The sequence below is a fragment of the Panthera leo genome, chromosome B3 (assembly GCF_018350215.1).
Source record: "Panthera leo isolate Ple1 chromosome B3, P.leo_Ple1_pat1.1, whole genome shotgun sequence".
Lineage (NCBI taxonomy): Eukaryota > Metazoa > Chordata > Mammalia > Carnivora > Felidae > Panthera > Panthera leo.
This window is the reverse complement of record NC_056684.1, coordinates 124,330,480-124,342,778: the sequence shown is the minus strand read 5'-3', so window position 1 is coordinate 124,342,778 and position 12,299 is coordinate 124,330,480. Positions and strand designations below refer to the sequence as shown.

General features: G+C 37.1%; 1 protein-coding gene across 6 annotated transcripts in view; it reads left to right on the top strand.

The window, feature by feature from the left end:
• Positions 1-12,299, top strand: part of CEP128 (centrosomal protein 128) — a 383,862-nt gene that overhangs the window by 357,959 nt on the left and 13,604 nt on the right. For 5 of the 6 annotated variants that reach the window (XM_042943976.1, XM_042943963.1, XM_042943964.1 and 2 more), the window contains one exon: positions 4,015-4,128. In XM_042943976.1, the coding sequence (XP_042799910.1) occupies positions 4,015-4,128 (114 nt within the window). Of the gene's footprint in view, positions 1-4,014; positions 4,129-12,299 lie in introns of those variants that run through there. The other variant, XM_042943968.1, reaches the window with a different exon arrangement.

Below are 12,299 nucleotides of genomic sequence, written 5' to 3'. Positions count from 1 at the left end.
AGAGTCTCATAATGTTTTGTCCCCCTCCCTGTTTTTATATTATTTTTGCTTCCCTTCCCTTGTGTCCATCTGTTCTGTGTCTTAAAGTCCTCATATGAGAAAGAGATATTTGTCTTTCTCTGACTAATTTCACTTAGCATAATACCCTCTAGTTCCATCCACGTAGTTGTAAATGATAAGATTTCATTCTTTTTTGATTGCTGAGTAATACTCCTAGACAGCTTTTTTCATAAGCAATTTCACCTTATGAACTATCTTCTTTTTTTTTTTTTAATTACAGATTTTCAGAGTACTGTTTGTTTTAGAGACATGAAGGTATACAGGTTATTTCCATACTATGATAGTTGAATTCAGATCCACAGTTTTAGATTTTACATCTCATGCTATTTGTTAATAGAACTCTACAAATCATTCCATATCTAGGAGATTAACTACATGTGTGGATTTACCTATTGTAACTTTTAAAGTTTTCATAGAGGAGAGATGCAAAACAACTATCCCTGCCAGCAGTCCTACCAAACAAGGTTCAGGCCAGAGAATATCCCTTTTGGGATGAATACACAATGGACAGTTTTAGCAATTTATAATTTTCTGGCCCCATATGGCTGAAGTTAACAATGGTGAGAGTTCTCTTTGAAAACCATGAACCTCTTATTTCACATTGGCTTTAAAATATAACATGTTATATTCAGGTTTTGTTTGTATCTAACATATTATTTGAGAATCTAGTGAGTAGGAAATATAGCCTGATCATGCCATATTGATTACCGGAGGCACTGATACGATGTGGCTCTCAAGGTCTGCACTATCTTAACATCAATTCACTTAGCATATTTTGATAGTTCAGCAACTAAACATAATTGAAAGGGATCCAGGGTTGAGCTGACATATCCAGAAATCTAGACTATAACAAATAGAACAAATCCAAGTGTTTCTAGTACATTTTGCTAAAGTTTCAATTCTTTCTCATGATTTAATTATGTATTTGCATTTTTTTAATGCTTGTTTATTCTTTTTTTTTTTACATTTATTTATTTTTGAGAGACAGAGTGAGACAAAGTGCGAGCAGATGAAGGGCAGAGAGAGGAGGAGACACAGAATCCAAAGCAGTCTCGGAGCAAGCGTTCACCATAGAGCCTGATGTGGGGCCCGAGCCCACAAACCGTGAGATCATGACCTGAGCCGAAGTCAGACATCCAACCAACTGAGCCACCCATGTGCCCCATTATTCTTTAGAGAGAGAGAGAGACAGACAGAGACAGAGACAGAGTGGGAGCAGGGGAGGGGCAGAGAGAGAGGGAGACACACAATCCGAGGCAGGCTCCAGGCTCTGAACTGTCAGCATGGAGGCCAACGGCCCAACGCAGGGCTCGAACTCCCCAACTGTGAGATCATGACCTGAGCCGAAGTCAGATGCTTACTGACTGAGCCACCCAGGCGCCCCCCCCCATGTATTTGCATTCTAAATCCCTGTCAAAGGATTATGAAACTAGTATCCAAGAAGATGTGATTTCCACTCACCCTAGTATTACCCAATGTGGAGAGTAGGCAATATGTTACACCCATATATATCCTTTCTGCTTTTTTCTCTGTAGCTAACAGAAGTCATCTAAGGGAAGGAAGGGCAGGCAACAGGTGGCGTTTGTCACTGAGAAACCGATGTCATCTTATACCAGCATAAAAATATAATTTAGCCTCTAGTGACAGCTCACCTTTTCTCCAGGGTCTACACTGAACAAGATATTCATAAGTACAATTTAAAAGTTTAGTACTGTTGGGGCACCTGGGTGGCTCAGTCAGTTAAGCCTCTGACTCTTGATTTCAGCTCAAGTCGTGATTTCGTGGTACGTGAGTTTGAGCCCCATGTTGGGCTCTGGGCTGACAGCGCAGAGCCTGCTTGGGATTTTGTCTCTCTCTCTCTCCAAATAAATAAATAAACTTAGAAACAAAAAAGTTCAATACTATTACCAAAAGGTTTTATTATTATTTTTTATCGTATGGGCTAGTGATTATCTCCAACTCTAGCTTATATATACACACATATGAAGATGCCTATATAGTGAAACTTTGGGGGAGAATATTTTCCAAAGTTCATAATTGTACTTTCCAATATTAGTCATTAAAATTGAAACCTTTAGCTTGAAATGGAAAGGAGTTCATTTAGCAAGTATTCTGCACTACTATGCAGCAGGCAGTAGCTAAGTTCTAACCCTATATTACTTAAAAAAAAAAAAAAAAATCCTCAGACATGCTACTCATGGGCACTATCTTCCCCCAAGTTACAGCTGAAGAAACTGAAGCTCGGAATATGTAAATTAGTTGGAACTGGGACCTAGTTCCATGTATTAACTACAAAACCCATTTTCTTTGCCCTACTGCCTCTAGCTTGAAACCCACTCTCTATGTACTCTAAAGTCATCTCTACGATTAAAAAGAGCTTATTTAGTCAACCTAATGATTTTTAATTCTAAAAATCAGGATACTGTCAACAAGAGCCCAAAGATGTAAACTCTGATCCAAGCTCATGTACCAGGCAAAATTACTTAATATCTTACTTATATCCTCATCCCTAAAATGAGGGGCTTATACAATATTATCTGCATGGTTCCTACTCACACTGGCCTCACTAGCATATATATATGAAGATGTATTTCACATGTATATTTCTTGTTAATACTAGAGTCTATTAGGGGTGCCTGGGTGGCTCGCTCAGTCAGTTAAGTGTCTGACTTCGGCTCAGGTCATGATCTCACAGCTTGTGAGTTCGAGCCCCATGTTGGGCTCTGTGCTGTACGGTTCAGATCCTGGACCCTGCTTCATTTCTGTGTCTCCCTCTCTCTCTGTCCCTACCCTGCTTGTGCTGTCTCTCATAAATGAATAAATGTTAAAAAAATTTTTTTTAAATAATAAATTAAAAAAATGCTACAGTCTATGACTCTAGGCAAATATAAGCTATAGTAAATACATATTTCATCCTACTTAGATAGCCTTGGCTTTTTTCTTTAAACATGTCATAGTGTCTCTCATTTTTCTTAAAACTTATTTTGAAAGAAGTGGCTCAACTCTACAATTCCACATTTAAACTTTACATATTTGGTATGGTAGGAAGGAAACAGCATTGGGCTTGAAGCCCAATCTGTCACAAATTGCCTAGTCTTGGGCAAATCATTCTTAACTTCCCTGGGCTATAGCTTTTTATATATAAAAATGAGAACTTTGGGATTCTAATACCCCTTCCAGCTTGAGCACTCAATAAGTTCCTTGGGACTATTTGGGGAATGAGATCCCATAGATAATTTTTCTTACATATGCAAATCAGTTGCCCTCATTTTATTCTAATTTTTCCCCTAGTTCATAATGGAAATGTCTAAGTAACTGGGTATCGTGACTGCTGTGTTCCACTCTCCCCCCAAAAAATGGAGGAAGGGAAGAAGGGAAGGAGAGAGGGGGGAAGAAGAATGAATGAATGACCCCAAAACTTTTCTTAATTTCTTTATTACCTGAATCTTTTTATTCTTTTGAGGGCAGATGAAATACCCTTCAGTTTCAAAGTCAACGTGATATGCTGGTTAAAAGGTAAAATATTGTTTAAGAATTAGTGATGAACGAGGGCTCTACTTTCAAAGGTAACATTGTTTTTTAACATAGAATATTTTGATGTCAGATACTGCTCTGAGAGATAGTACACAACATTCAAAAGTGTGTAGTTAATGACCATCTTTGGACAACTCACTGCTACTTAAACCTTTTTCCCTTCAGCTAAAGGATGTCGACCATTTCAGACTGGCATAGGACTAGTATAAAAAGGACACAAATACCAATGTGGGACCCTGTTTTTATTTTTAAGGTAGCATCCAGAGACTGTTTTCTTCTTCCTCCTTGGCAACCTGTAATTCCCCTATATTTCCCTAACCACCTATAATTATCAATACTTTCTTATGCGCAATTCAAGTACTGATTTTCCTCTCACCTCCTGGTTTTGACATTGCTGTTTTTTATTTTTTTGTTTTTCAGGATTCCTGCAGTTTATCTGAGAGAATTGATGGGAGATATTCTAAATACAGAGTTCACAAAGAATCTCTTCAGCAGCGCCGAGATGATACCAAGTACGGAGTCAAAAACTCCAAAGTAATGTCCTTTGTATCCATTTTCAGTCTTTGAGCGTTACCCATGTTTATGGCTATAACCTGCTAGGCTACCCCTGTAGGGTTCATGTAAGGGTAGTTGTAAAAGAAAAGATATTACTCTTCAGTTTTGTGGGAGTAGAGAATAAAAATCCAAAGATTTTGCCTGTAAATTTGCACATGGGAACTATCTTTAATTTTATGCCATTGTTGCTTAATATGTTGTCTCTTGGCCTTGATGTTGTTTAGGAAATTTGTGTGGAAGGAAACCCCTGGTCTCTAGGTTGGCCAGAGACTTGACATAGGTAGTTGCCCTCCTCTGTGTGTAAATCCAGCCACTGTCAGTGCTGAAGTCTCCAGAAGGTCAAGTAACACATAGTACTTTGTAAACTACAGTCTTGGCATTTATAGTCCTTTTTTCCCTGAGGATATGAACTCCATTCATCTACTTCAGCATATGGTTCATTGGTGTGGAATCAACACAGGAGCCTGGGAACATCTGACCATATTGACAAAAAGTTTGCCCTTCCCTGGAGTCTCCCCCAAATCCATCTGGGGTGTGGGTGATTTTAAACCCATTTGACCCTGAACAGTTTTTAGCTTAGAGCAGGGTTTCTCAACCTTGGCGTTAACATTTGGGCCAGATAGGTCTTTGTGATGGAGCCTGTCCTACGCGTTCTAGGACATCTAGCGGCATCCCTAGATTGTACTCACCAGATGCCAGTAGCATCTTCCATCACAAGTTATGGCATCAAAATGTGTCTCCAGACACTGCCCAGCATCCCCTAGTTTGTCCCCCATTCAGAACACTGACTTAGAGAGAATCCATCTATATTCAAATGTATACTCCCAAGTCAGTTTAGAAAAAAAAAAAAAAGGCAAAGGTTCTTCTGTCTTTTTTATATTCTCACAGACCTCAGTATGTATGAATATTCATTATACTGTATATATTCACTTATTACAGCCAAACATAATTATTTCTAAGAAGCTTCTTCCCTCCTCTGAATGTAATTGGATAGAATGCTCAGTGGATATAAAGGCAGTGTTCGTTTTCATAAGCCCTTCCCTAGCATGCTTAAAATGAGCTCTCCACTTGCACCATCCCAAATAAAAACAACACACTTATGCCACATTATTGATGCTCTCATTGTGAAAAGGGCATCCTGTAACTCTGTGCCCTTTTCCCTTTGTTTTTTGTCATTTGGTATTGATGATAACAGTGACCTTGTTGTCTCTTATAGCATATGCTCATTTCACTAAATCAGCTCCCAGCATCCCCAACAGGTCCCATATACTCAAGCATTTCTCCACCACCTATAGGGTCTGCTCCTAACCTTCAACAGAAGCACAAGAGTTAGGCAGCAGTAGCTAATAGTAATAACTACTCATTGTTGAGCCAACCACATAAGTTGCTCTTTTTGTAGGTGTCACAGGCTTTATATAAGCATTCTCTCATTTAATCCTCCCAGCGACAGGTTGGCACCATTAGTTTTCCTCTTCCACCATTGAAGATTATAGAGCGATTAAATGGTTGCACCAGAGTTAAAACCTAAATCTGCCTGACCTCAGTAATCTATGTCCTTGACACTAAGCTATCATAGTGTATATTTGGACCTCATATACCTTCATGTTTCTAGCACCAAATGTAGAACTATATTTTTAATATGTGAAAGTCAGTTGTCTCCAAAAATACACACACAGTACATGTCTCTTAGTTCAACAGAGGTCTAGATGCAAATGAAACATTTAAAGCATTATTTCCCGCTACAGTTAGATATGGTATCAGGTGAATCAGTACCGTCTCGTGACACCCAGATTGCTTTACATCATTGTAATTTCCATAACAGCATATGGCAAAGCTATGAATGGGTAACATGTTCGGCAAGTAATCTTGTTGGAGTTCTCTTTAAAAATTATATTTGCAGCGGAAGAGGAAATCAGGCCTGGTTTGTAAGTGAGGCCACCACTTAGCAAAATGAGAAAAAGTTGAAAATGTCGCAAATACGTAGTTCAAGTATAAGAAAAGGGCACAAAGTACATTTTATGATGACATTGTTCCACATTCATATTACTTAAACATTTTAAAACATTGATCCTTTTCAGTAATGAATATGTAGACTATCACCATTTGTAACAGATGTCTGGCCTGAAATAATGCAGTCATCTAACTTAACACTCATGAGAATATATGTTTGTAGTCATTGGAGAGAAAATGTGGGAGCACATTTTGGCCAGTTGTGGATACCAACAATGATTTGCTCATGTGCTTTTTGTGAAAATAATTCATTGAAAAAGTTTCAAAAGAAGCATGAGCTCAGGTGGGCAGTGAGACAGTGGTTAATGGTTTCTTGGCTTCAGGGATAATCAAAAAAGCTACCTCTGGTTAATTATTGACATCCTAAAGAATACGCCTCAAGTAAGAGACATTGGTACTCTATCAAGAGAGAAGGTGTCCTAGTTTTATTTGACATTATTTCTGCAGCTATTAACTTCCCACGTATTTTGCTAGGAGAGTTCAAAGAAAAGGCACATTGCAGCAACTTGAATTTGTTGGTTCTACTGACAACTGTGGTTCTGGGAAATCACTTGCTGTAGGATTCAGTTTAATTCTACAAACATACTGTGCAGCTACCACACTGCAAAGCCCTGTACTACGTACCTGTTAGAGGTGAGGATGCGGGATGTAAAAAGATGCAGAAGGCATGGTCTTTACAGAGGGAATAGTTACCTCTCTGTCTTCATCCTAATAGATGATTCTTGCATAATTGTGTTAGAGCAGGAATCAGCAGACTACCTCCAGTGGGGCAAATCTTGCCTGCCAGCTGCTTTTGCAAATAAAATTTTATTGAAATACAGCCTCACTCATTTATTCACATATTGTCTGTGGCTGCCTTCACACTCAGCAGCAGATTTGAGTAGGTGCAACAGAGACTAAATGGCTCAAAAGGCCTATATTTGCTATCTGACCCTCTAAAGAAAAAGTTTGCCAACCCCTGGTCTAAAGAAAGGGGAAATGGCCAATCTAGTCTTTCTTCCTTTACGCATATGTATAATATTTCCTCTTCTTTATTTACCAGTCAAATAAGTACTTCCCAGGCTCTTTGGAAATTCATAATACTTATCCATGCATTCAACAAATATGTACTGAGTGTAAGTTATGTGCCACAAACTTACTAGGTGCATCGGCTCACATCAGTGAACAAAAGAGACAAAGCTCCCTGCCTTTTTGGAGCTTCCATTTCTTAACTGTAGGATATACGTGTTTGTTGTTGTTTAATTATAACATTCAACAAACATTTGGGTCTCTACTATATACAAGCACTCTGCTAGGGGCTAGAAGCAATGACATGATAAAGAAAAGTCATTACCAACCTTCAGGAATTCAAAGCCTTCACACAAACTGTAGTGCAAAAGGCAAAAGGATAACTACTGTAACGGAAGCCTCAATACATTGCAGCTGGTGTTCAGAGAAAAGAAAGATGCTTCAAAGGCTTTTGAAAAGAGGTTTGTAATGACAAGGCACAGGGAAGAGTATTGTGCACATTTTTTTGGAACAGGATCACTATTAGCATTACAGTTGTAGAACCCTGACTGCATTAGTATTGACCGAAAGTTATCTGTTGGGATAACAGAACCATATTGGCAACTGACTTCTCTCATTTTATTGCTGTTGTAAGAAGGCGGTGAGACATCCAGCACAACCCCCCTGCTGGTGGAGAGTAGGGTTAGCAGGAAGCATAGGAGGCAGGTTCCCTTTCAGCCAAGGCTACCGTGATCTCCTGCTGTTTACTTCCATGGCAACCAGATGGGTGAGATAGGTGATGGGGATTAAGGAGTGGCCTTGACATGATGAGCACTGGGTGATGCATGGATGTGTTGATTCCCCCTATTGTACACCTGAAATTAATCCTACATTGTGCGTTAACTAGAATTTAAGTAAAAAGAAAAAAAATCCAATTTCTACAAACCTTTCGAGATCCAGCAGGACCAATGTCCACAGTTTCTGAGACCATAACATAGTATTGTATGAAGCTGACCAGGTTTACTGGACAAAGCCTGATCTAAAAGTTTATGTTTGGAATTCAAAGCTGAGTCTGACACAACATTTTCTCTCCATGTGTAGACACCAGAAGCATTTCATGGCCTCTCTTTCATCTGATTGGGTTTCTGTAGAACATACAGGCTTCCTTGCTGCCCCAGCTGTTTCAAATAGAACAGAATGTTCAAAAGTCAACATAGCATTCCTAATCTGAATTCACAGAGGAGCGTGGTTTTGTCCAAGAAATCCCCATTTGCTGCCTGCCCTTTTTGCTCTTCACTTACGCTAAATACGTAGTTTTAATTAGCAGTGGGTTTTATAGTAAAATCACAGAAGGCATGTTTTGTTCCCTTCCTTCCTCCTCCTGAAAGAAAAATCATGATTTTCAGTTTCTAGTTGAAGATTTTAGTACGTAACATCTTTTAAAAGAAGCAGATGTTGTACAGGATAAGATGAGGTAGGTGAGGAAGTGTTGACAATGGCTTTCAGCACAGTTTATGAAGGCAGAGTTTGCCAAAGCCCTTTGTTGTATTTGTTCAATGTAAGCATGCGTATGATAGAAGTATATGCTTTTCTCCTGGAAGCTGTTTCTCCCTCCTTGAATCTCTTATGATTTGTTTATACTTTGCTCATAGCAATTAATGGCTGTTAGCTCTTTGTCTCTCAGGTCAGCTATTTCTGTACATATCTTAAATCTTCTACAACAGTAGCTGCTAAAACGTGCTATGCACAATCCTGGTACAATTCAAGATTATAGGTGATTTTTATTTAATAACCATTAAAATACATCACTAGTGTATTATTATTCAAGTAATTTTACAGATGTTGCTTAGAAACAATAGTATTAGCTGTGGGAGAATTTGAGGAGCTTTAACCCCATAATAATCCAGGTATCTCATTTATAATCACTTCTCTCCATGGTTTGGTAAGAAATAATATATAAATTCTATGCAAATATAGCTCCAGGCCTCCCCCATGCTCAACCAATCTCCCATCCTTTAAGCCTCTCCTATATAGAGACTTAGGATGCAAGACTAATCTTTAACATGAAAGAAAATAGTAAGTATAACTGTAGGAGATTACTGAAATTTGGGAAATGCTTTTGAGGACACTATTTGCTTCATCTTTAACTCCAATATACAATGTGTATACTATTATACATGTAAAATTGGTGGTTAATTTTTTTCCCTAGCTTCAGCCTTTCTGGAATTCTAACAAAAATTTAAATGCTGTTTTCCCGATAATGCTTAGATGACTCATCTGAAACTTTGTAGGCAATCAATCATGCTGAAATTTGAAGAGATTTCTATTCTTTTGAAGTTATCAATAGTAACTTGCCAGCCATAATATTTAACTAGTTGATTTCATCTAGCTCTTAAAAGCTAAACAAAAGGTTGCCAAATGAGTTGGGGTTTTTCTTTGTTATAAAATTTGAAAATAGCAATGGGTCAAAGGTGCTTCCTTAGGAATCAACAAGATACTTAGATGAGCACATTAATTTTTTTAACCTACTTGAGCCCCACTCTACCAACCTAGTTCTCTGTAATAAGCACCATACTTTTACTCTGCCCAATAATTTACTCAACAAGAGCATTAGGAAAGATTGTGGAGAAACTCACCTATAAAGATAACACTTTTAATCATCTTTAATTCAGAATTCTAGATACTGAAAACATAAGGAATACTAATTAAATGTCTTAATAGTTTTAATTAAAAATGTCACAACATACTTATCCAAACAATCAGTTTCCTTTACAACAGTCACTTTAAGAGAATAATCACTGATTCCAGTGAGGCACCATTATTAAAACAGCTTTGATTCCTCCCTTTGTTTCATAAGTTGGTGGCACATATTCTTGAGGATCCTTATTTATGGCAAATTTTTATTTATGGCAAATTTTTAGTTTCTGAAAATGGATTGAAAACATGTGGATCCAAATATGAAGTACATAAAAAAATAAGTACAATCTTTTTCATTAGTGACTCTCTAGGAATATTAAGTTGTATACAATAAAATATCAATTGAATAAAGATAAACAAATGGCCTGATCTGGCACAGTATTTACATGAGTCTCTTCATCCGTGGATGACTGTGGCTTTAGGTTTATAGTACTGTTAATATAAATTTGAATTTCCTGTGGCAAAGATAGTTTGCATATAGTACTGGTTGTTCAGTGGTTCTGTTCAGATGGATTACAATCATCAAATGTTAATGCCCAGAGGACTTAGACATGATCTGCTCCAGTGCTCTCATTTTTTAACATGAAGAAACTGGGAGTATGAGAGTGGCAATCTCTTCTTTCCCAGCTTCAACCATGGCAAACTTTAATGTCTGTACTTTGGCCAAGGAAGGAGCCTACCTGACCATTTTTGAATTCCTTAATGCAAACAGTACTGTGCTAAATTTTGGAATATTGGGGTGGGTAGATGGAAGGATAGAGACAATGAAAGCCTTACTCTCATTGAGGTTAAAATTAAAAGCTAGAGTTGTAGCCATGGAGGTTGAGATATGGAAGGCAGGCTTTAAGTAAACTATCTGCCCAGCCAAACTTCCATATAGGAATAAAATTTACTGAAGAGGTTAAGCTTTTTGGACCACTTACAGAGAATTGGGAATTAGCAGTGGCAAAGAGATGCAGGTACGGTGCATTGTTAGGCAAGAGACAAATTCAGGAAAATATTGCTGCCACAGATTCAGAAACACGTAAGTGTTTTTTTTTTTTTTTTCCCCCTTCTCTCCAGGGGAAGGGTTGGATAAATTAAAATTAAAAAGAAAATTAAGTGTATCATCTGTCTTCTAAACTTTGAACTTATAATATTCCTGGGAGAAAAATACTTGGTGGGCGTCATTAAATATTAATCATTAGAGATCAGTTTAGCAAAGAGATTTAGTCAGGTTGGAACCGCTTTTAAGAAACCAATTACAATGTGGGTTATGAAAGAGAAGTGGAAGAAACCCAGGGAAAATATTAGAAAATGCAAGTCCCTTCACCCAGTGGAATTTTTGCAGGGAATTCTGGCTAACTAGCTTGTTGAGACTTAAGACAGCAATAAAAATAGGTCCTTGTACTAAGGATATAAGAATTGGTAAAAAGCAAGAGCTAGAATTCCTAAAATTGCAAAGAATCTTCCTTTTTAACCAGTATTTCCATTTAAATATTTAAGTATTTGATTGAAAGGTAAGAATTAAAAAAGAAATCTTAGGTTACCTTGTAAAATTTAGTTGTATAGAAATTCCACAAATTAAATATCAGTATAAAATTGGAGAATATGGAAGGGTTTTCTTTTTTCATATTCTAGCATGTTGATTGTTCAAAGGAATTATGAAATATTTTTCTTTGGGGGTGTTCTTTTAGGGTTCATTTCATTAGTTATATTTCAAGCTAATATGAGGGATTCTGACAGTCTTTTGAAGACCTATAAAATGTTGCAACTTAAAGATGTATTAGAGTTAAGCTTCCTCATTTTCTGTATATGAAAAGGAATGTGAGTGGTTGAAAAAGTCAACAATTTTAAATGGAAAGGGGTATTAGTCATAAATTGTACATACCTATTAACAGGGTGTCAAAATATATGAAGTAAAAGTTGATAGAATTATAAGGAAAAAATAGATCCACAATTATAGTAGTTGAAGACTTCAATATCCCTCTCAATAATTGATAAACCAGTAGGCAGAAAATCAGTAAATATATTGAAAACTTGAGCAACACTATCAGGCAACTAGATTTAACTAACGTTTATAGGATACTCCACCTAACAACAGCTAATTACATGTAATTTTCAAGTGCACATCTAGCATTCTCCAAAATCGATTATTCTGAGCAGTAAAACAATTCTCAATAAATTTAAAATGATTGGAATTATGTGAAGTATGATCATCTAACCACAATGGTATGAAGCTAGAAATCAATAACAGGAAGATATCTGGAAAATTCCTAGAGGGAAAATAAACAACATATTTCTAAATAACCATTGGGGGATCAAAAGGAAAATGAGAAAATATTTTAACTCTATAAAAATAAAAGTATAATTTATCAAGATTTGTGGGACTCAGTTAAAATAGTGCTTGGAGAGAAAATTATGACATTAAATGTGTATGTTACAAAGAAGAAAAGTCTCAAATCAATAGTCCATGT